Below are 25,243 nucleotides of genomic sequence, written 5' to 3'. Positions count from 1 at the left end.
CTGCTCACATAAACCCAGAGTCTAGGAATAGAGATTTAGGTGGGATAGGAGACTGGAGCAATGTATGTGCAAGAGGTCAGCATGGTGACATCAAAGTTCCCAAGGTGGTCAGTGCTGGTCAGCAAGTGGTTTGGCTGAGGAAACATAATATTCTGATTCCAAAGTTACATAATGCCAAGGCATCACCTATTTTTCAGGAACTGATAGGTACTAATGACCCTTTTGTGATTTTGAACTTACTCCCTGCTGAAATGTGTTTTTTTTAAATACTGCATTGTTAACAGCAGATCACAAAAATACCTGCCTGAAGTGTTTTATGTGTAATCAGAGAGTGCAATAACTTTGAGAAGATTGCTTATACAAGAACATATAATATGGAGAACCTCTGAGATCTTTTAAATTGGTCCTCTGTAATCATAGGCAACTTTAAGAGCAACAAAGCTCCATCTTTGTGCTGATATGCTGATATACTTTTTTACACAGTGTAACCAGAAGAGGGGGGTTGTAATCCCCCTGCAGCCCTGGCATCCCCGAGGAACCTGTCTGTCTTCTCCCCTCTCTCTGCTTCTGGAAAGACTCTCCATGCTTCTTACCTTATGCTTGCACTTGCCTCATTTGTCAGTAATCTCTAGCTGTAACAATCTTCACTGAAGCTGATCTTGGTGCTTTAAAACACGACAGAGCTAAGGACCATGTGGATATTGCTAGAATTTTCAGCTCAGTAAGGACTGCTATAGTTTCAAATTCTCCCCATGTTCCCAAGGGTCAATTCAGATCCCTTTCTGGGCTCATAAAATTTCCATCATCAATTCCTTCTTCAAACATTTGTTGGTAGATTTAGGCAGCCCGAGTGATTTTTGCCCATTTACATTGTTTTTCCTCCTTTGAAAATGATTAGTGGGCACAGTTTCTACTTTCATCTGCTACTTTGGGCACAAAAGCCCATTCAGCCATGTAAAAGCTTTGGAAATGTGACCCTTTGTGACTGGTCTAAACTGCCTGTCCAGTGGTTTGGTTATTTCTGCAGACTTGAGTTGTTCTTCTCTGAAAGATTTCTTTCCTGATGGTGTATTTCCAGTGCTCTTTTCAGCTTCCTTTCTGTTAGCCTCCAGATTTAATACACTTCATGGTCTGAATGCCAATAAGGGTAGGAGGGAAGGTGATGCTGCCATATATGCCAGGTGTAGAGTGATTTCTTTTGTTCAGTGCTGGGTCTAACTGCTGATATTTTCCAGGGACACCTCTATGTCTATACAGTTGTATCCAACCAGTGGATAACTGCCAACAGGAATCATTCTTTTGAATGCAGACAGTCTCATTTCAAAGTGTATAGAAATAGCTGCCATAACCCACTGCCTTTGTTTCTGCAGTGTTTCTGTAACAGTACTGCATTTTGGGCTGAGCAGGGTATATGATGTAATGAACTTTCTTGTGGAACCTGATAAAGCTGCCCTGATATGAAAGAGGGTTTAAGGTTTATCAGGCTATCCTTAAGGGTGAGGAGACATAATAGCTCAGGAATCTGCTTCAGCCAAGCTTGATATACAAAATGAAAGTTTTGTGGAAAAAGAGTTCAGGAAATGATCAAACATAACCATTATACTCACATCACCTACAAATCTGTTAGTAGAGCTAACAGACAGAGTAATGACTGGGAACAGTGTGGAATGTTTTACTCTTTCTTTAAGGATTCTTCAACTTATGCTGATTTCTAAAAACCCACCTGCCATTTCTAAATATTCACCTGATATGTCTAGATATTAAAGTGCAGCCTACTTGTTAAAAAAATTGTTTCTATACTGATAAATAAAGAGATGAGTTTTATATATTAGGAAAAAATCAAATCTTTTTTTTCCTTTTTCTTTTTGGCTCCTGCAAAAATCCAGCTTTAAAGAAGTCAACAAAATATCCACCTTTTAATAGACTTTTAATACTGTCTCTTCATCACTTGTTCCCAGCTTAATACCTAGTACAAAAGGTCTGCATAAAGAATCTAGAGGTATTCAAAGGGCAAAGCAAGACACAGCTCTCACATATTGCAGTCTGGCAATTCCATAACTTTTACTATTATTCCTTCTGCTATAGCTTGGAGCTATTTTGTTCTGTTTCAGGGAAGATTAATTGGTCATCAAAGCCTTAGGAATTAGGAAATTGTCAAAACAGGACCTTAAGCTATTGTTTACTTCCCTTTCTGTGTTCCTGTACCCAGTGCAACCAAACAGACCTTCAGTTTGGTACTCTTCCTGGACAAATGATAGATTGAACAGAAAATGACTAGTGATAAAGCAAATGCTATTTATCTACATAACTCAAGGTATAGATCATTGTTTTGAAATCTGCAGAGCTTGATCTGTTGGTGGACATTTTTGTAGATACAGAGTTTCCCCACAGGCATCTGCAAGAGTTACCAAATAGAGTAACCTATGAAGATCATGAAGTAAATGTGGTTCAAGAATTGCAAATGCATCTGTAAATATTATTTGTATTGTAATTGCTGTCTTTGTTCTAATCCATGATGCATATTGGATAGCAACAATCTTCCTTTGCACGTTGGCCTCTTGGTAACCAAGCAGAGCTGGGACCCAGACAGGTCCAACCAGCACTTCTCTGCACACTTGTTTGCTGTGCAGAATGGAGTAATTTATGCTATTTGAAAACAAAACATAGTGCTATTGTTTCTAGCCATAAGAAAATCTTCCAGCTGCAATGCCATATGGGCTTCTAAGGCAACAATGACATGAACAGCCCTGTTCATTTTAGTTACCAAGACTCCAAAAGACTGGTGATATTTGCAATGTCTTTACTGCTGACAGGCATTCCCTGCTGATTGTAACAGCAGGATCCCAGAAGTTCTGGGATTTGTAGCTGCGCTTGCTTAAAATAGCGCCACTAAGGGAGTATCCACACTGCAGTTACTTCCCACTTTGTTTGCTTGGATCAAAGTTGATTTTATCTTGTTGGTGAGTAGCAATGCAGCAGTAGCAACCTGAAGGACAATATACGATGGCTACTGAACTATTAACTTCACAGAGGAAGCTCCTTGGGTGGGCTTCACTTGACCTAGTTTAAAATAGACCCAGGCATGCTTAAGAAAGGAGTTTTGTCTGCAGTACAGATGTCTCCTGTCAACGGTGGTTGAACTTCCTTAGCTTTAGAGAGGAGAGATTGGTATTGATAACGCTCTTTTTGGTCCACCTTGACACAGTTGCTACTCCTCAGGAAGCACAGCTGCACACCCAGCCATGGCAGCCTATGGGGGGAAGCAGAAAAAGGGGCTGGACTCTAAGCATGGTTCAGGGAGGATATAATTATTAGATTGAAAGAAGAAACATTTAGCCCAAACAATTTTTTACCCTTTTTCTAGGAGAAAATGTGTGGAAGGTGGATAAAAAAATCTCATGTGAGTGAATTTCAAAATACAGTTTGCTTGGTATATCTATCCATTTCAGGACAAAAATAACTGTGAAGTAACTGAACACTTCTTTGTACTAATGTAGCCCTACTGAAAGAATATAGAATTAAAACTGGCTGATTAAAATGCAGCTGATTCTATAAAAAGTTTAGAGAACTCTTACTGTTGATCTGCATAACCATTTTTTACCTACTACTTTATTTGAAATTATTGTAAAGTTAGTAAAAGCAGCTGTGTTTTATGGTTTTCCCCTATAAACCCTAAAATGTGTAAGATGGTTAGATGTAATAACACCAGAAAAATAAAGATAATAGAGTGCACACTTTGGTTCCAGTGCGGCTTCAGCAAGGTTTTGTTTGGAGTGCCCAGCTGCATATACAGACACAGTGGAATTTGGTTTGTGAGGAACCTACAAAAATTACACAAATAACTAACATTTTTTTAATGAATAATACACAGACATGCACCTGCTTCAGAGACTCCATAGATTAGTCTTGCAGCCAATAGAAAAGCCCCTTGGAATTCAATTACATGGCTGGAAAGCAGAAAACAAAATCATGGCTATACATTTAGAACTGATATCAGCAAAATGTTAATCAGTTCTTGGGCTGAGTTTTTCCTGAGGATTAGATTGTTTCAGTTTGTTTTATGTCTCTGTGGCTTATTGAATATTTATATTATTCTATTCTATTCTTTCAGCTGGAGCCTCTCCCGGAAGATATTGTGCACCAAATCCCCAATATGAATGCAATAGCTTCTTTAAAAAAGACCACTGAAATTCAAAGTATGTTTCTCAGTTTGAGTTGGTGGGTTAGTGGGTTTGGATTAATTTTTTATTATTAATTAATGTCATAGGCATTATTGTTTCAGAGAAAAAAAGTGGGCAAATGTTTTAAGTATAAACTGACATGCTGTGTCTACTATATCTATATCTATGCTTTTATTTTTGTTTCTTTGACATCTCTTTGTTTCTGCTATGTATTTAGACTTGAAAAACTAACACGTTAAAATTATTTAGAGATTTCTGATTCCTGAATATTCCCAAATCTTTTCATTCCAGAGCAGGTTGAATGAAATAGTGCTTGTCAGTGAGGGACAAGAACAGACAGGTAAACTAGAGCTCTAACAAATAGTTTCTTCAGATTGTGTTTGTGTAGCTCTTTACAAGGTACTCACTTTGAGATGCATAGGAGCTTGAGATAAAGCTAAAAAGCTCAAAATGGGCACTGATCCATGCAACAATACTAAAAAATACATAATTCTGTTTCTGGTGCAAAGGATACAGTACTGCTTCACGTTTGTACCCTGACCCTAATCCTTTACTACCCAGATGCTTCAGGGCATTTGCTCACTGAAGAACTTTCTCTATGCCATCAGTTGCTTCAATCCAGCTGAACACACTTCCCTTAAGTTCTCTCACCCTCTGTTCTCTGCCATTTTACCGAGGCAGTGGGAGCTTCCTGACTTCTAATGTTTGCTGGCTCCTTAACAATAACAAATGGATAGCAAATGTTTTTCTTCATGTTAGATGAATCACAAATAACTGGGATTCATCTACGTAAAATAAAAGCAGTTTTTAAAAGGGACACCACCATGCATTATCCACTGATCATGCAGTACTTCTCAATCTGAATTGTAAAGTGACAAATAAAATATATTGTAGGCATAGAATTAATCCTTCATATCCAGTAGACACCTAGATATGCAAATGCTCTAAGTAAATAAGCATTATATTATATATTCCAGTAAATCCTTTTTACTGCGTGGTGTGTCCTAGGGTATCTCATGAGTTGGAATTCCCTGTTAGTAATCTGTTAATGATCTGGAAGGAGTCAGCAAGTTAAGGAGACTCATGTACTGTGCAATATAGAACAGATTTTCAAATTATAATGCTGCACGCAGGCCACAGACATGAGGAAAGAAGATGCAGTTTGAAATAAGACATGTATTTAACAGAAAAGGGATCTGAAACCAAAAAAGGGTGAATTGAGAAACAAACAAAAAAATGGCTTTAGAAAGGCACGGTGTCTTTACTAGAAATACACACAAATGATGGCAATTGAGAGAGGAGGGGTGGATTTAGGAACAAATATATAGTGTAAGTCTGAAAACACAGTCCAGAGCTCTGCAGAGTGACTTAATTTTGCCACACTTAGGTTTGAGCTGAACCAGTACAGTCCTGCACTCCAGTGGGATGTTCTTCGGAAACCTAAGTTGGGCTGCTTGGGGTTTGGAGCTCAATATTCTGCCTTTTTTTGCAGATATTACCCAAAAAGTTATGTATACCTCATTTTGTCTGGAGAGAGATCAAGTATTAGAAAGGAATGATGGATGACAGAAAGGAGCATTGAGGAAGTTCAATGCAGCTTTATGGATGATTAATATTTAGATCTAACTAAGAGAAGCAAGTGTATATGGAATATTATGGGGAGTTATGCAGGCTGGAGAGCATTAGGCTGTGGAGTAGCACCTCAAGAGATACTGACAAAACCTGAGTTGTTTGGATCATTGTTTGTATGTATATTGGGTTTGGCTTTCTGTGATCCAACTTTCATAATGAATGTTAGCAATATTTTAGACCAAATAAGTCTGTTCTTTTTGCAAAAAATTGAAGCTACAATGCTTAGAAAATAAGAAACAACCTTTTTCTAACTAGAATAAAATTTGTGTAAATGTTTTGTATGTGACAGTGATCCAGAGATCCTTTGGAAATCCAATACGTTTGGGAGTAGCAGTTCCCACACCCATGTAAAATGCTATTTCTAAACAGTCCTGTTCACCAGCTTGAATGCCACCCCCAAACACTTTTTTTTTTTCAAGCAAGCCATGGTATGGCATGTCCAAATCTATCTGTGAAAGGCAATTACAAATGCCTGTAACAGTGACAGAAACATTCCCTTTTATTATTTCCTGGCAATAATCAGTGCTCCTACAAACCTTTGAGGGAGACTTAAGCACATTTTCATGCTGATAGCTAAAGCATACCTAGAAGACTGATTTGGTTTCATTGTTTTTTTCTTGCAAGCCATGATTGCTCAAGTTTTGTATGAATGAAACCAGCAGCGTGCTTCATTCTTTCCCCTGAGTTCCACCAAGTTCTTCTCAATGAATGTAACAGGACCGGTAGAATTTCACATTCCAGTAGAGAACAGTAGAAATGACAATTTCAGAGATGTGAACAATTTGAGGCAGATGCTTTTTGAGCTCATTTAAATGTCAATCCACAGCATACCTAGAACTTGTAACACAGCTCCTTTGCAGCTGCATGCTGTGATTGCCTCTCCATTCCACAACACCTTGCCTCAAATCTTTTGGCTAAACGAGCATTCAAGGCCTGCGGGTTTTGTGTACAACACATAAATGTTGTCCCAGATAAAAAGTAGCTTGCAAAGCTGTTCTGCTTACTGCAGGTGTTTGTAAAGTAGAGTTTTCTGATTTTAAAGAAAAATCTATTGTTGCTTTTTCACAAGCATCACAAAGCCCTCTTTGCATGAGGTACCTGCTGCTACCTGGATGCTATTTCTAACTGGGATTGCTTTAAAATTTCCTCCCACAAAGCCACAAACACCCTGCCACGTACTTCCCTTCTCCAGGACCCTCCACAGCAGTATAGGTGCTGCCACCTGCCTCCTGGCCTGACTTTACTCTCTTTCTTTATCGCTGAAGCTCCTCTCATAATTCTCAATGCAGGAAAACAAGGAAAATCACCAATCACGTGGGAGTGAAGGGCAGTTAAATGGGCACAGAGAGCCCACTAATATGCTTGAATTGGCCCTGACTTTTAATGTTACGAGAAAATCAGGATGCAGGGGGCAGCTGGTGTGTGAGCCTGTGTGTGAATGAACGAATGTGATGTAGCAATCCTCACTGATGCTGTTTTATTGTTGCTGCAGGAGAGCAACACAGTGGTAGCTGGGTACTAATATTTTATTTTATGAATAAGAGCCCTTGAAAACTCCAGCAGTGAACATGGGTTCATTTCTTTTATAGGCAAGAGGGGGTATTATTCCCATGCCAACAGATTTGATTTTCTTGCACATCTGTTTCTGCAACAAAAACCCCACCCACTCTGCGAACATTTAGCTCATAAATTATAGGGTTTGAATTGGGTGTATATTGCAAAGACTGACTTTAGCACATATGATCTGTGAGAACATTGTGGAATGCTCATATAACTTTTTTGTTTGTTTTTAGTGTATTTTTTAATGAATAGAGAATATGGTCTCTGAGCACAGTAATAATAGAGAATATTTTTGTCTTGTATTTATAAAATTTGCCAGGCTCCAATCATTGAGCCTACTGTTATGCACATAACTTTTTAGCTCTGTCTTTCATGTTTTTGGAGGAAAGCCAACCTCCTAACACTTAATCTCAACTTTGTAGGATACTTAATACACTTTACATTTTATCCCCAGAAGGTCCCCGTTATTTAAAGATTCTGCTAACTACTCAAACGTGCACACTATTAGAGTTCAAAGAAACACTCTGGCCATGCTCACTGGTTGTTCTTGAAGATTGACTTGGGCTTTCATCTTCCAGTGATGTTTTTGAATAAAGACATTTTCAGGCTTTATTGACAGCTGCTTTCTCACTGGAGGGAAAAGTTCATCTTTCCAAAAGCCTGAAACTGTGCTGAGAGCTGTGTTACCAAAGAGGTGGTTTTCAGCAGCCTGTGTGCAGCACAGGCAGCACCACTGCTGGCCTGGCCTCCCAGCTGTCAAAGCCTCCAGCTACCCTCTGGATAAGCACCTCAGCTCAGCCCACTGCCCAGCTGCCAAAATTCTCCTTTTAGTCCTCAGAAAAGTCCCCTACTTGATCCCCACTCTTTCACAGCTGTTGAAACCCTCTGTCTAATTCCCAGATAAGTACCCTGATCCAACCTCTGCAGCAGCTGCTGAAAGCTTCTTGCTAAACACTGAGTAAGCTCTGGTCCAGACTTCCCAAAGCTCCTAATTCCCAGGTGTCATCCACCTGGCAATTAGTGAGCACTCAGTGTTTTGCTGGACTGTAAGAAATATATATGTGAATTCTTGCTTTTTCACATGGCTATCAATAATCAACCTATTTCTTAATAGTGCTGCAGTAGCAGACCATTTTATATGTTGAGGATGAGTCACCTGCCATTATTGTTTGTGTTGCTTGAGGACCTTCTGCTGCAGCCAGAAAGCTGAAAATACTCATGTTTTAATCCAAAGCTGTGTTTTTACACGGCAGATTTTACGCAGCAAACCAGAAGTCTCTATTCCTTGTGATACCTGGCAGCTTTCCAGCAACAGCCAGTTCATATATGAAAGTTTTAAATAAATTATTGTTCTAGTATACGCCCTGAGGTTGGAGGAGAAAGAACATCCAGGACTAACAAACCTGATTGTTCTGGCAACACCACTTCAGTCCGAGCTGGCATTTCTGACTCTTTTCCTTTTCAAGACAGTGCTGTCTGAGCACTTTGTACAATAATGTACATTTTTCTACATTTCACTGTATTTGCATCGACTTTCTGCCATATCAGAGCTTCTAGTTATTAGCCCTGCTCTGAACTCTCTTCACCTTGTGTAGATAAAGGCAATAGCCTGCCTGACAATCTGTGTTCATTAGTCTGTGTGTTACTCCTCCAGTTTATTACCTTCTGGGGAAGGGTGTGACACAGCCCTTGGAATGAAAGCACTTTCCAACTTGGCATTCTTAGGTTCAGAAATATACGTCTTCACTGCAGTCTGAAATTTCAACTGTACTGCTTACACCACAGTGATTTTAAATTATAATCACTCAATGTTGAACTAACTGATTACTGTGCTTGTACCACCATGCTAGCTAAAATTCCCATAAATTATTTTGTGTGTTTTCCTTAGGCAAGTACTGGAAGTCAGTGGAGCCATACTCTGTGCCAGTGGATTGTGCTCTGGCTGAGTCTCAGCAACAAGAGAGGGAGGAGACAGAAACAGTGTCTGCTATGGCCTCTCTTTCAGTGGATGTTGAGCAGTGTATCCCTCAGGAAGGCAGTAGGTAAGTGTATGAAATCGTTGGACAGAACAAGCCTTTCGCTTCAGCCAAGTGAGATGAAGAGTTAGATAGACTAAGCTTGCTTCAAAATTATCTGCTAATTGAGATGCTGGAGTTTTTCATTCCTGGATTTGAGTACTCTCACTTGGCCTCTGGAAGCAGAGGTATTCTGTGCTAGCAGTTTTAGTTAGGTTTTTTTTGGTGTGTCCATTTCTTCACTAAAGCTCATGATTAGTAAAAGGACCTTGTTTTCTTCCCATGTCTGATGCTCACTAATGCATAAAAAGTGCAATATCTGTATGAAGTAAATAGACATAATCAAATGTAATCAACCATACTCTTTTCTCATTGGAAGCTTTTCAAATCTGTTTTAGTTTTAATTTTCTAGGAAGGCATTTAACACACAGTCAGATAAATTTAATAAGGATGGACTTAAATCATTATTAAATAATATTAGACAAGCATTAAAAGTTACTTCCTTGGAAGCAGTGGAACAGTGCCAGTATAAAACTTAAACCAATCTTGACAAGGATTAGGGCCAACATTTTCTGTGTACCAAGATGAAGGTAGACCGGCAAAGAATGAGAGCGCTGTTTTTTCCAGCTTGTCATCTGCTTTTTACATTAATGAAGATTGCTTTCAATTTCCAAATTGAGAAAATGGTACAGTAAGTGCTGTTGTGCTTTTTGCCAATTATAGATGAAAAGAAAAATGGATAGCCACTGAATACTGTGTCATCTACAATCAGAAAAGTCACTGCAGAAGTTCTTGGAATTTCCTATTTTTCCATTTTAAGGACAAACATTCCTGGTCTTCACCAGTAGAGAAAGACCCAAAATGTAGTGGAACCATTCAGTTTCCATCACACAGAAAAAACAGGAGGGAGGAGGAAAGATTAAAAAAGCCTTATAAGGAGACTCATCAGCTCCCTGAAGGCTATGGAGCAGAGCTGTAGCTACAGGAGAGAAAGGAGGGAGCTGTGGGTAGGCAGAGCAGTGGTGGGAGTGGAGCCAGAAGGGTCGATGGCTCCTACATTGTGACAGCTTCTTATTTAAAGAAATTCTTCTTATTTGCTTCGGTTCTTGCCTCCCACGTTGGATCTTTTAATCAGAACTGAACTGATAGGCACCCAGGGGACCAGTGCAGCGCTCAAAGCTATGGATGTGTTTGGGAGCGAACATCTCTCACAACAGTGGGAACTCTCAGCTGTCAATGAGTTAAGAGGCACAGCTCAAAGGGAGACACAGGGAGAAGAGCTAGCTAGTAAAGTTCACAGTATTTTCATAATTACCTTTCTAATTGTAATTGTAGTTTTAATATTCTGTGGCTATTCTTATGCTAGCATTATTGCAAACAAATTCACAAAAGCTTAGAGGGGAATCCATGATGAACACAAGATGTATTTTAGATTCGTGACTGTGGTAATCAGTGCTCAGCTAAGGAATAATGTAAGGATTTCCACATAAATTTCTAACAGTTATGAGACACTTCCACGTCTACTAGCTAGGGACAGAAAGGTACATATGTGTTACATAGCTCTGAAATATAAAAAATTTTACTTAAAGTGTTGGAACTAATGTAGTCAAATAAAGCAAAGCTTTAAATTGCCTGGAAAAGGGTGTGGTTAATTTTGTATATTTTTACGTTGCTGAGAATAACGAAGAATTGTATTTGTTATGTGCCTTCACTCACTTAAAACTACAGCTATTGAAAGCGACTGCTGATCCTATGTGATTTGAACAAAATAACCCTTTAGCTAATACTGCACTTAATTATCATACTTTTTACCTACCAACTGATAACCTGTGACACTTTCCACCCATTCTGAAAACAGAATTTCAGGGAAGAGCTGAGACAAATGGAAAAAAAATAGATGTGCTAAAATGTACACAAGTGGGATTCATGTGGCTGCCAGATTCATTACACTTCATCAGTTCTGGACTCTTATAGGGACCATTCCATCGTGATGAATTGTTTTGTGGAAAAATGGCTTCGTTTGAAATGTCTTCTGTGGTGCTGCAGACATTTGTCAGCAGCACAAAAAAAAAAAAAAAAAAGCCTGTGCACGCACGTGTTCTGAAGTCTGCTTGCACATTCATTACCCACAAGGAGGTCACATGAAGCCAGATTGCCATCAGAGAGTGACAGGACAACAAAAGTGCTGTCCCACTGGACTGAAATTGATAGTTAGGTTTCTGAGGCTTCTGGGCATCATTGTCTTTGTTTTGTTCCTGGTGAAGGTAAGGAAGAATATAGGATCAAAAATGGCCCCCCTAAAGGTCTGATTCTGAGGGTTGTCTGAACTGTGGGGAGACCTGAGGGGAGTTGGATGCACTTTGAAAATGAATGAAAGTCCATCATGAGATGTCCAGGGACTGATCCTGTGACACTGCACACTTTTTGGTTCTGTATAATTTCATTCATTTCATATAAGCATGCTGTTCATTTCATAGACACGTTCCAACACAAACTGCAGTAAGGTAGAGAAGAGTTCAGCTTTGCTTTTTCACATTTTTTAATTTTTATCGTAATAAAGGACCATGTACACCATTCTTCTCCAGCCACTTCCTATGGCAAACACAGGGTTGCAGGGATGTGAGAAGTCATTTGGAGTCTCAAGCCCTCTTGGAAAGACCATGGTAGATGCACCCTTCCCCCTACTGTTGAGAATGGGGTCACCTTTTGAAGACCTGTTGCAAACTTTTGCATTGAGTGTTCCTTTTGGAAAGTTGTTTGTGACAGGTAGGGTGGGATGAGCGCAGAAAGCACTATGGCTGACAAGTTGGCCTGAAGGGTTCCTTCATTACACCAGGAGGCCATTTACTTCCTCTTAATTCCCACCACTGTCAGCCAGGCTGATATTTCAGGCCTGCAATTCTAATCCTGTTTCACTGATTTGATGGTAGAGATCCTGTCGAGTTCAGCTCTGGATGGTCAGGCCTCCAGATGAAGAGAGCAGCAGCAAGAGTCTCTTTGTGGGAAACTCTTGCCAGTTATGTTGGAGGATATATTGGTGTTTGGAGTGAGATGACTCACTTTAAACTCAGATTTTGGGTAAAGGAGCTCTTTTCCTGGCCAACTCATATCTGACTCATTTACCACTGATGAATAAAGGATAAAATGCTCCTGGCTAAGGCCCATATTAAGTATTTCTATTTCTTTCTTCTTTCTTTCTTTCTTTTCTTCAAGTGACAGTGCTGATTACTTTTTTACTTGATTTTCTCTGGCAGGGTAAATGAAGAAAAACGTGAAAAGCTGCTACGCTTTTGGTGTTTTATTTTACCAAAGCACAACTCTGCATTTTAAGGTCCAATTGAATCTTGATTATAGACTTCAGAAGAGAACAGATATAGAAAAAATGGTTTGTGGATAGGAAAGAAAACATGCATGATGTTAACACAGATTTAAATACAGATGCAATTAAAGGAACAGGCATGCTCTATAAAACATTTCTAACTATCAAAACTTTTGTGTGTTGATAACTGTTTATTCCCTGTGTGAGATACAGATTTAGCTGATTAGAATTTTGCTTTGGCCAGACATCTGTTTCAGAAATCGTGCTGTGAAAATACTCAGTACCCTGCTGTCTCTGATACATTGGAGCTTCTGGATGTTTCTTCTTAAAATGGAAAAAGAAAAGGGTGTGGAGGGAGATCTCTTGCACTTACTATTTTTACAGGAAACAGTAAATCTTGAGAATGACATTTATCAGAATTTGACTTTATAGCTCTGATTCAGCTGAGCATACATTTTACTCAAATGGAAATGAAAACAAAGTGTAATTTTTACTCTTAGTGTTACAGAGCTACCAGTTGCAGTTTCAGTCACATTGAATTATATTATATACTAGAGCAATTGGTTGAATCATGGGGTACAGCTAGCCACCATTTAGGGACACTCACTGTATTTGTATATCAACTCATAAAGCTTCACTTGGCATTTCATTATTTGGATATCTACCTCAGCTGTGCTGAGTAACCAGCAGCTACCTGGCCGTACCCCACAGGATCTGCTTCCCCAGGTAGCCTGCAGCCTTATCTTGCCCACCTTTCTCTCATCGTCCAGTGCTGGTTGCATAAGGAAGAGAACCAGGAGTAGAAGAGGTTGAGAGCCATCCTTCTTGCCCTGTTGAGTTGATAGATTTCAACAGCTGTGTCTGACCCATCCTTTGTAAAAGCCTCCAGGATACATACACAGGCATAAACTTTTCAAAACGTTTTTTAACTAGTTTACACCTTTGGTACTTGGTAGTGAATTCCACAGCCTCATCAGGCATTGTACTTCTTTTTCTTTGCTCTAAACTTATTAACCAATAAAATCACATGGGACCCCTAGTTCTTGTATTGTGAGAAAGAAAACCAGCTCTTTACTGACTCATAATCTTTGCCCCATTTCTGGTTTTAAAGGCTTCAACTTCTCAAGACTCTGTATTCCTCCTGGTAGGAAAATATTTTCTTACCTCTGATGATTTTTGCCCCTCTCTGTGCAAAATGTTCTTAATTTCTAAGAGAGGGAGTAAGAGTTGCATGGAGGAGTCCAGCACATTGGAGCTGGGCACAGTGAGGATTTACAATGTAGCTTAATATTGAGGATTTTTTGTTTCTGTTGCTCTCTGCTCCACTACCATTAATTCTGAGCTCTCAGCTGTAGCCGTCACTGTCCTCCCCCATTTTGGGTATTCTGTGTTTGTTCAGCTTTTCCACTCAGAAATGGTGTTATGGACCTTAGAACTGACTAGTATTGGCAATTTGTCATGATCAGCAAACATTATCACCTAAATCTGCTGATAGTCAGCCTAATCTTTTTGAGATACTCTGGAGAATCCCTCCATGTTGAATATTCACCAAAATTATTTTCTGTTTCCTACTTTTCATGGATTTTTAATCTGTGAGAGGACTTTCTCTCATGATCTGGATTCCTCAGAGCACTTGGATGAAATTGCTGGAAGACTTCCTTTTCTCAGGGATTCCGCTTGATCCCTCTTCCCTAATTTCCTTCAGAAACTTCTAATAAATTTGTAAGGCTTGCCGTCTTTGTAAGTGTTAAGACCTAACTCAAATTACTGTTACCTAAATGCCTATCACTACTTTCAGTTTCCCAGTGCAGGCTTACTTTATCTCCTGTGATTTCCAAAAGGGGAACTGCATTTGTTGCCTTCCCCTCCTCTTGCGTAGATGCTGAATTCAGCTTTAGAATCTGCTCAAAGAGTGTTTCTTTAACAGCATCCTAATCACATTCCCCTTGAACATAGCAGACAAATATCATCTGCTCTTAGAAATTTGGCAATGTTTGATATATCAGTTTGTTCTAGTGCTGATTCAGTTTAAGATAGTTCATCTGCAAATAATAAAATCTCCCTGACACTTCTCTAGTGAACCCAGATATAAATAGTTCATTTTGCTTTTGTGGTCTACCTTCCTTGATGCTCCTTTTATGCTTTGATCATTTCTTCTGATGTATTTTGAAAGATCTTTTTATTATTAGCTTTTATGCCTTTAACATGTTGCTCTTCAGAGTCTCCTTTGTTCTGCTTCATTGAGGGTTTACATTTAACTTGCCAGAGTTTATATTTTATTTAATTTGCCTTATTTGGACATTACTTCCTCTTTTGAGAGTATACGTGTAGTTACCTTATTCTGCTCTTAAGCTAGGATAGTTTTTACTTTTAGTTCCTTTCTGTTTGATCCATGCTAAGTCCAATTTTACTAGGATCTCTTATATAATATCTTTATGTGTTCTCTGAATCATCTCCATGGTACAGAAATGTACCTCTTTTTTCCCAGCTCTCTGCTACCAGAGGATCGCTTTTCAATTACAACGATCTTCCCTGAGACAGCTGAGTTAAATTAGGAACAGATTATGGCATAAAACAGCCATACCGTGCCAGAAAATCTATCTTTTGTTCAGCAGTTTCTGTGACTTGGAAACATACCTTGAATTTTTAGTTTTATGTGTGTGATGATGTAGCTGAGAGGAATCTCTGTAATTCTAATTTAAAAAATAGAGTAAAAGAAATATTTACATTTTGGATGATGTTCTGAGTTTATCTATATTCTTAAATATTAACTTTTTAAATTGTAGATATTAAGTATTTTAAATAATATTCTCATAAATAACATTTATTCTCAATTGCCACAGAGCATTATTTAAGATGTCACATGTTTTGCCAGATTTTATCCATATGGTAGGATTTTTGCCTCATCTGTTTCTCTTGTTTTAAGGTTTAAACAGAATGATTTTCTTTAACATTAACTGCAAAGAGACTACTTCATTCTGCCGTGGTCAGAATTGTACATATAGAGAGCTAAAGGTGAGCACTCTTCCCAGCACATCAAAATCAAGAGGGCTCAGCTCCTAGGAACTTGCAGTTTAAATGAGCCACAGAGAAGCCTTAGAGAAAAATCACACTTGTGATTCTACAATCATTACTGTCTCAACTGTTGTCTTTCTGAATCTGCTGACCACATGGAATTGGTTCAGATCAGACCACAGCTGCCTCTCAAGGAACCAGTCAGAGCCTACAATACAGGATAGGGGGGCTTGCCTGTTTTATGTTTTTATGCCAACTTCCCGTCAGCTACAGGAAGACTGACTGAATTGATGTAACTAACAGTGACAAAGCTGAAGTAACATAAATTTGGCCTGTCAGACTCTGCCCTCTCAATTTTTCTTTCGAAAACTTTTGATTTTGGCAGAATGGGTATGTATTGATTCAGTGCTCAGTGCTATTGGACTGACATTGTTTTTCTCTACATACTGAAGGCCCTGAAATTGTACTGGCTCTCACACAAAACTCTGGCCTGAGCTATTATCTCTTAAAAATACATGTTTTTAATGATAAGCCATTGAAAAAATCAGTGACTTCTCTGACACAAATAAAATGAAGTTAAAGCATATGCGTAAGTCTTCAAAAGGAGACTGAAGAAGGCCGTGAGAGTACCCACACTGAGATACAGCAGCTGGATTGCAAGGGCACTATAACTTCCTCTCCTTTTCCAGAAAGGACCTTGCACCTGCCACTTGCTTATAAAAATTTTTATTGGTGCTTTCACTCTGCTTGATGCAGAATATCGGCCTATGGTTGGAAAATATTAGAATATAGCACTTGGTGTCTGAGTGCTTCCTGGCACTCAGAAGCACCCTTGTCAGTGAAAAATTTCCCAAGAATAAAGCCCTAAATAAGATCCTCTCAGTTGTACTATGGTCAAGAGAATGTCAGCCCCAGAAGCCAAGTACATGTGAATAGACTGTTGCATGTACTGCTTCCCTAAGTTCTTATAAATAGACTAAACTCCCACTCCCACTTATAGAGGTTTGGCAGAGCAGAAAGGAGTGAGGCTCTGGAAATCTCCAGTTGAAATCTATTAACAACTCTTGCTTCTGATTCACTTACTTACAGCAGAACCTAAAAACTGAGCTGTCACCTGCTTCCAAATTATGCTCTTTCCCAACAGACCCAGAAGGTTAGGATGTTTAACAAGGGCTTATTGCACTTTCATGTTATGCCAGAGGATGTTCAAGTTTCCCAAAAGTGGTTGGAGAAAATGGAATGTGTGGTCAGCACAACAGCAACACACACCATCAACATGAATTCCCCACGTGGTGCATGATCCTTTATCACACCTGAGGGCCTCAGCAGCGAGCTGGGCTCCATCCACCCTGGCTGCCACTGTGTGGTCTGTGCTGTAAGCCAGCACAATGAAAGAGGGTAAAAAGAGGGAATGCAAGAGGGCTTCACCTGACCTCTCAGGAATGAGGGAGCTGCAGTGGTTACTGTATATAGGAAACATTCTCCACCGTGTGGTGAGGAACAAAAGATTTAAGATTTATAGATCAATAATCTTTTAGGTTCAATACCCTTTGGAAAGTAATTAGTCTGAAAAATATCTTCTTTTCCATATATCATTCACCTGACATATTTTTCAACATGCTAGCTGTGATCATTCCAAATCATAAAGGAGTAAGCTGTATAAAATCATTTAAAGACATACTGCAGATTTTTTTTCATTGGGAAAGACTTTAATAAATTCCAGATTCATTTAAAATTCTCTGGCCTCCTTGCTGAATAAACTATCAAAGCCCAAGCAAGCCCCCATTAATTACTTTTCTTTTCCATGGGATCTCATGTGTTTGTGCTTTCTGAGGGATTTTTTACTGAAGTCAGTTATTATACTGGCTTACAAGATTATCTGGTAAACACGTCATATATTAATTTGCATTTACTTTTTGTTCTCCCCTCATTTTAAAATTACTTGAAGTTATTATTTTAAAGGAGTTCTTAAACTCGTGTATCATATGGTATTCTGACAGAACGACGTGAAAAATAGTTTCTGTCCAAATTCTTTGCCCTTCAATAGTGAGATCTTGCTGTGATCTCAAAAGCTTTTCAATTGCCATCATATTCCTCAGGTGCAGTAGTTTGTCAGATACAAGGAATTGCAAGACTTTACACCAGGTCATCATATGTGTCCTCATTGTTTTCTTATTGGTTGTCTTAGAGAGCTCATCTTGCCTAAGGTGAATATTTCCCAGAGGTTTTCAAGTAAAAGATACACATATAGTTTGATTTTTTATTGTAATAGATACCTTCTCTGTGGTAGCTATCTGCTGATCAGGTTCAGAATTTAGTCTCAAAGTTGCAGGCAGGCAGGCAATGCATTTATGAAAGAACAGAATCAAGAATTAGGGGACTAGAGAAGAATCTCAGAGGAAACACTGCTCTCTACTTGGCTACTAGCAAGCTATTTTGCTTTAATGGTATGGGCCCACTTGAAAAAATAAATGCATGCATTTTAGTTGCAAAAGCTCATAAAATAAAAGTATCACAGCTATTTTTTTCATGAAATTATTTGATTCTATTGACACAAAGCATGTACATTTCTGGACAAAAAGTTATAAAATATTCTGACATATTTTAATATAAACAGGAACATTTTTGGTGATTGCTTGGATCTAAAATGTTTTTCCACTTGACATTTGTTTATACTTCCTAGGAAAGAAACTCTATTTATGGATAACTGAATAACACAAATAAACATCTGAGAGAGCTGAAAAATCAGCTTTGATTATGCATGAAAATCTACAATGTCATTGTGTACTCTTGTGCTGTATTCTGATTGCCTGTTTATTTTTACAGAGCTGCTGGTGAGCCCATGGAAGAAGAGCCAGCCTTGTGAAGTGCCAAGTCCTCCCTGATATTTCCTGTGGGTGACATCATTGTGTATCCCCCAAAGCACCCTCAGACATGTCTTGTCTGCTTCTTGGGTGGCACAGATCAGATGGAACATAAACACTGGGCACAACGTTCTGAATAGCAGCTTCACTTGTTCTTTGGATGGACTTGAAAGAGCCCAAAAGATTCCTTAAATGTAACTGCTACAATTCTAGAGTTACAGAAAAACGGGCCTGAGAGAAAGAGCCTAGAGCATGCTTTTTATATGCTTTTGACCCACTCACCAACAGAAATTGTGAAATAGAGTATTGCAAAATTCTACATGATAGATCATAGATATGAGAATTGCAACAGCCAGCAACATACTCTGTGAACTCCATGAATCACTTTCTGACACTTTTTACTGGGTAATTTTTTTTCATACTGTGTTAAATTGTTAATAGAATTTGTTTTCTTTGCTCTGTGTCATGAACAAAAATCCCCACCCTTATTTTACGTGCCAATTTTTAACCTCCTCTAATGAATTCTTAGCTGAATAAGTGAAAAGCGTTTAAATTATGATGAGGGATTTTAGATAAAGGGAAAGGACTTCTTCTTGTACTATAAATCCCCCAAAGTAGTGTGCTTGGTGGTGCTTTATTTTCTCTTCCCTTTTCCTGGTCATCCCTCCCCATTTCATGTAATCTTTTCTATCATAAAAACACATTCACGATTCTCTAAAACAAGCGATCTTCTGCCTTTAAGAAAAAAGTGCTGTACCCGCTGTAGTTGACAGTAGCGCTCACCATATGTGCAGCAGAGATCAAGTATGGATAGTTTTTCAAATGTGTTTTTAGTTTGTTCTGAAATGTTTCTGCGTTCTGACTCCAAAGCAACGATCTTCAGTAACTGCGTGCAGCTCATTTGAAGCTCAGGTGTTTCTGTGGAGGTTGTGTGGGGTGTTTTTTTTACAGGTTGTGATGTGAATATGAACTGATTCTTTTATGTAGTCCTGCACCAAGAGAACCGATGTTGCTTAAGAAGCTTCAAAGGGGTTAGGCTTTATTTTAGATCCCCAAAGTGCAGCAAGATCTCCCTGCAATGTGACTTCAGCTGTTTAATTCCATGTTTGAGAACGTTACATAGAGTTGTGCCTTTAGCTGATAATGAACGCTTAAACTGCTACACGTGTTGCCTTACCGTCAGAGAAAGAGATAGGGCATTTATGTAAGAGTACTTCAAATGAACAAAACTCTGCTACAGTAACTTTTATTTTGTTTACAACTTTCTCACTTAATGAACCCCAGGAGATACTGTGAAGTATTCAGCTTGCAGTATTTGATAGCTTGCTCAGCTTTTAAAAGAAAGTGATGTTCATTTTTTATATATTTTCCGAATTCAAAAAAGAAAAAAAAAAATTAAAGCCATAAGTGAAGACTGTCATGCTTTTTATTCTGAAATCTGAAAGGAACCTTAATTAAAACAAGATTTTGGGGAAGGCCATGATATGAAAGATATGGAACAATATGGTTTCAGTTATAGGCAGACTCAAACCTGTAAATCAAAGATGAAAGATTTCACTCAAATAGAATTATATAATTCTCTTTTGTTATGCAGTCAGACTGTATCTTTCATGCATTTGGGTTTGTTTACTATTAGCATTTTAGTTTTAAAGACTTTACTTATACCAAAGCTCTCCAGTGCAAGTTAGAAATCTGAGGCATGCTTTGAAAAGGGAAATCTAAAAAAAAAAAAAAAAAAAAAGAATGTCATTTCGTATAATGAAAAGTAAACTTTTATTCTGAAAGGTTTACTCTAAAATGGATGTATGCCCCTTAGAAAGGGAAATAAAATTCTGACCCTCAGAAAATGAAATAAAATTCTACCCCCCATTTACAAGCCAAAACCATGCTTGTTTTAGTAATGCAAAGAGTCCCAGCAGGCTAAATTAACTCCTGGTGTAAGGCACCTTGCCTGACTTTGGACTGTTGTGAAGGGGTTGTTCACATGACCAAGGCAGTGAGGAGTGCATCCTGCATTTTCAGCAGACTCGTGATGGCAATCTTACTTGCCATTTTCTGCAGTATTGTTGTGGTCATCAAACAAATTCCCCTTCAAGGAAACCAAGGACTCTAGCTGATGAGATGGGTCGTTTGTAGAGCTTTTCCCATTTTGAAATAATGGCTGCAAAGTTTTAATTCAGTGCATAATGACATCGTTTAAAAATTAATTAGAATGGAAAATCTGATTGTGTCGTTAGCTTGCATGAAATTGAATATGAATTGCAACCTGAAATGTGAGTTGCTAGCTTTTCCAATCAAAGGCTATATTCTGGGGTGCAAATCAATTAAAGCTGTCCTTTGTAGCTGGAAATGCTTTTAAAATGCCAAAATAATTTGAATTAAACCACATTACAAACTCACACTTATACATTCATACAGATGTAGTCTCAGACAGACATTAGACATACTATTGGTTGAAGTTAGGATCGTTTGGATAAGCAAATGTGCAAATAAACTGCACACAGATTGTGTCCAGAGCTCTGTTCTCACTAAAGTCAATAGCAAAATCCTCTTTGATTTCTATAGGAGATGATCAGGCTGTGCTTTTTCTTTTATTTTTTTCTTTTGTCCTTTAAGTCCAGAACACCATTACTTTTTGATTATGTCATTACAAGGCACCACACAGCCCTCTGGGAAATGATTGAGGCTTATGGTGAATATCAACACTTCCTTCAAAGCAGACCTGGGCTTTCTGAGAGGGCAGTTTCACTTGCTGCTGTTTTCTTCTCACAGTATTTTTTATTACCATCAATAGCTCCCCATGGGTTAGAGTTAAAATATCTTCCAGCAATTTTAGTCATACTTCCAGGGAAATATTCACATAGACATTCTTAAAAATGCCCAATTTTAACTGGATTCATCAACAAATTGCAAGCATTTCAGAAAGATGCATGAATCACATGTTTCAAATTTCCAAATTCAGAGGCTTAGGAGCTGTTTTTGAGGAGACACCAGTGTCTCATGTCTCACATGGACCTCTCCCTTAGGCCAGAGAGATTGACACCTCTGAAAATTCAGTCCCAGATTCATGCTGGCTGCCAAAATATCTACATTTGAGCTTAGGTTACATCTAAAAATGAGCTAAAATGCATAAACAAGATGGGAAAATAGTTGGTTTCTGTGTGTGATTCCATGGAGAAGGTGAAGCTGAGGAGGTGGCAGAGAGCATTGGGAGCCAGAGTGACCCTCTGTCTGGTGCTGGTGGCATAAGGGCTGCAAGCAGGCAGAGGGACATCCCACAGTACCCACACCCCGGGCTCCCAGGGGAAGCAGGCAGTCATTTGCACTCTGCCCCTAAATCAAGGTGTCCCTAAGTCACCAACTACCAGAATGAGAGATGCCTCAGCAGCAAGTACCACTAATACGCTTGCTCCAGTTCATATTTTACTCCAGTGTTAGGGACTAAATATTAATATTAACATGGCTTTCCTTGTATTATTATACTTTTCTTGTATTCTTGGGTCCTTCAGTGCATAGTAGAAATTGAAAACTAAAAGGCATATGACTCAGGATATGAAGAAAAGAATGATTTAAATCCAGATTAATGCTCTTACCTGGGCTGGAGTGAGAACAATCATGAACAGCAAATCTCAGAACTGCTGCAACCTAAGAGTGTCTTACACTTCGTTTTTGGATTCTGTGTGCAGGAATTCTGTATGTGCTCATTTGGCTTTAATATAATCTGCAGCAATGAAGTGCTTGATTATATGATCCCTTTTCAGGCAGCATTCCTAGTGAATAATCAAAGTTCATGGGAATTTTGCCAGTGTAAAGATGACAGAGTTATTCCCTTTTTTAATCATATACCTTCCTAATTTTACTTTCAGTGAAAATGAAGCAATTAATTCCAAGCCAGTGAATCTGAGGAAAGTAAAATCATTAAGCTATCTTAAATAAATATAATAAAAGAAAACAAAAATGTTATGCAAACAAAGATGACTATTTCTTTACTTTACAAAAAAAGTCAACAACATGCTGCCAGCTGAATGTAAGTAGCAAAATTAATCCCTCTCTGGAGTATGTGGTATTTTAGTTGGTGTCTTATCTCAGTGCAGCCTCTCTAAAAAGCTGAGAGTCATAACCGGAGATGAAATATTAGAAAGGTTTTGCTGCAGCCAACACCAGAGGTCCTGTAGAGAACAAGAATGTAGAGACTAACTAATTTTTGTAGACAGACAGCAGGACACTTTCGGGGCAATGTGTCTGGGACAAAGAATTAGAGGGAACTTTTCCAAAGGCACTGGTGGCTGTGAGACAACTAACTCCTATTAGCTTACAGGAGCAAGGAGGTGCTCTGCGAGCATTTATTCTTTGGGAAATGCCCCCTTGTCCCACAAGCATGCCCACACACATGGAGGCATGAAGTTTGCTGTACTATTTCCTGTCCTAAGCAGCAACAGCAGCAGCAGCAGCAGCCAGGTGTGCTGCCCTGCATGCATACGGAACATTTGCCCGAGAAGCTATCAACCTCCAGCAGACACTTCATAATGTGACTGATAGGGGAAATTATTTTTTTTTCTCAATAGTGGCCTTTCCAGAAGCATATCAGTGCATGGTTGTTTTATTTTTAAAGGTCACAATAGAGCTTTGTGAGCCATTGTACTTGGGTTGGTTTTTTTTTTTACAGACTCCATATGGAAGTAAAACAGAATATGTACCTGGGGAGGGGGGATGTAGTGTGTGGAACCTGCCAGGAAAGAATTTCTCTTAAGTCAAGTTTCTGCTACCTGCTTTTCATCCTGGATTTGAATAAGTTTGTGTTCTAAATTATCGTTTGAGATTTTTCTTTGTCATGTCACTTGCTTTGTTTTTGTACCTACAATTGAATCCCCTCTTGTAGCACACAAAAAAAGTCTGTCTTTTGTGACAGATGCCCCTACCCTTGGTGTGGGAATGAGAGTAGCTTATCTTTGTCACTTCTAGCAGCAATTAAATGCTTCATTTTTGTGACAGATCCAAACTGGTGCAGTATTTTAAAAGTACAATTTAGCTGGCTGTCTACTGACTGTTAAAAAAAGAAATTGTGAAACTTACATTCCTCTCAAGCCTCAAAAGGAACCCATTTTGATTTTAACAATGTAATATTTTCACTTGATCCAAAAGTGTTTTGTCCCATGACATCTGGTTGCTAGCTCAGTTTTAATCCCCAGTAAGTAGCGCACCACAGAGAGTGAGGACCAAAAAGGATGTTCCAGCAACAATCAATTATATCTCTTCTACACAATCCTTCATCTTTCTCTGTGGCTCAGCATATCAGAATAGATTATAGCAAAATATAAATTCTTCTGCACCATCAAAGATACAGCTGTTTGGATGTCAATTAGCACACTGTGAGTTGGGCTGTAATTTATAAGGGCTGTAATTTATATGGAAGATATGCTTCTGTGTGGAGGCAGGAAACCAGTGGCACTGGTGCTATGCAGTGAGAGTGACTCTGTGCTAAGATCTCCCCATAGTAACCCCTTCCAATGGTATGCCTGCATGGCCAGAGGCACATTGGCAGTAACAGAGCCATAAGATGTCCTGGTTCGAAGACGATTGAAATCCCTCCTCTAACAGGCTTTGGGTTATATCTGGGAGACAGCGAGAGAAGAAACCTGAGCTTTGCACTCAGCCACACACAACCACAAACAAAGCCCAGGTGACAGATCTAAGCTTGGCCACACGTACCTGTTTCTGATACAAAGCACCAGTTCTGCTTCTAGAAAAGTCTGTCTGAAAGAGCACTGACAGAAGTGGATCTATTCTGTTGGCTTCACAAGGGTGTATATGACATGTCTTATGGGAATGGTTCACATGTCTCTTGCTGCATAGTTTACTGCTATTTTAAATCTAATGATTGGCTTAATATTCTAAGTTAGAATGCAGTAGGAAAGCATAAAGCAATACCTGGTGAAGTCATAACTAAAGCTTTCAAAGCATACTTACTGCCGTTGGTTTTTACAACACTGACTTTTTGGTCTAGGGATGCACAGCTGAAGTGTCTATTTTTTTCCTTGGGAAATTGATGTTGGTATCTGTTTCTACAATAAAAACCAGTCCTTTTGCTCAGATCTCTAAAAGTTTATCTGTAATTTGTCTTTCCAGGAAGAGCAGATTCTAAGGGATAAAGTATCAGTGGGACTGACCCAAAGGGCAACATTTTCAAAGGTCAATAGTAATATTTCTATAAGAGTAAAAGGAACCATTGTTATTATTCCTGATACGTTTTTGTATCTGAAAGCATCCAATGAGTAATGTTAAGTAATATTGTGCTCCAAAACTTTGTTGTTTATAGATATATGAGCTCTGGATTGGCGTGAAATAGTCTTCAACCAAGTTGTTAAAATCCTTTTTGTTTTGTGTTTTGTATAATTCTTTGGCTATAGTCTTGTCCTAGTGTTAATAAAAGCTATTTGAAGTAAGCTTGGTCAATACTCTGAGGGGATTTTTTCCTGGTTTGTTTTTTTTTTTTTTTTTAATCAGTGCTAAAAAGAAGTAGAGCTTTGAACATGCCACCCTGGTTGGATCATAGGATTCTGACTGTTAAAATATAAAGGGGGAAACATGGTGAAGCTGGAGTGCATAAAAAAGGAACCACAAATGTTAATGTAAAAGTAATGTTACATACCAGGCTAA

At 38.7% G+C, this 25,243-nt stretch overlaps 1 protein-coding gene across 1 annotated transcript in view; it reads left to right on the top strand.

Annotated features, from left to right (window-relative positions):
* The window catches only part of HDAC9 (histone deacetylase 9), a 451,751-nt gene extending 426,722 nt beyond the window's left edge, over positions 1-25,029 (top strand). The window contains 3 exon segments of the mRNA XM_050308389.1: positions 4,112-4,196; positions 9,262-9,415; positions 18,549-25,029. Coding sequence (XP_050164346.1) covers positions 4,112-4,196; positions 9,262-9,415; positions 18,549-18,588 — 279 coding nt within the window. The 3' untranslated portion in view covers positions 18,589-25,029.
* The last annotated feature ends 214 nt before the right edge of the window (positions 25,030-25,243 follow it).

The sequence above is a fragment of the Myiozetetes cayanensis genome, unplaced genomic scaffold (assembly GCF_022539395.1).
Source record: "Myiozetetes cayanensis isolate MyiCay16 unplaced genomic scaffold, myiCay2020 scf1, whole genome shotgun sequence".
NCBI lineage: Eukaryota > Metazoa > Chordata > Aves > Passeriformes > Tyrannidae > Myiozetetes > Myiozetetes cayanensis.
Note: the sequence above shows the minus strand (reverse complement) of the source record. Positions and strands in the feature narration are given on the sequence as shown.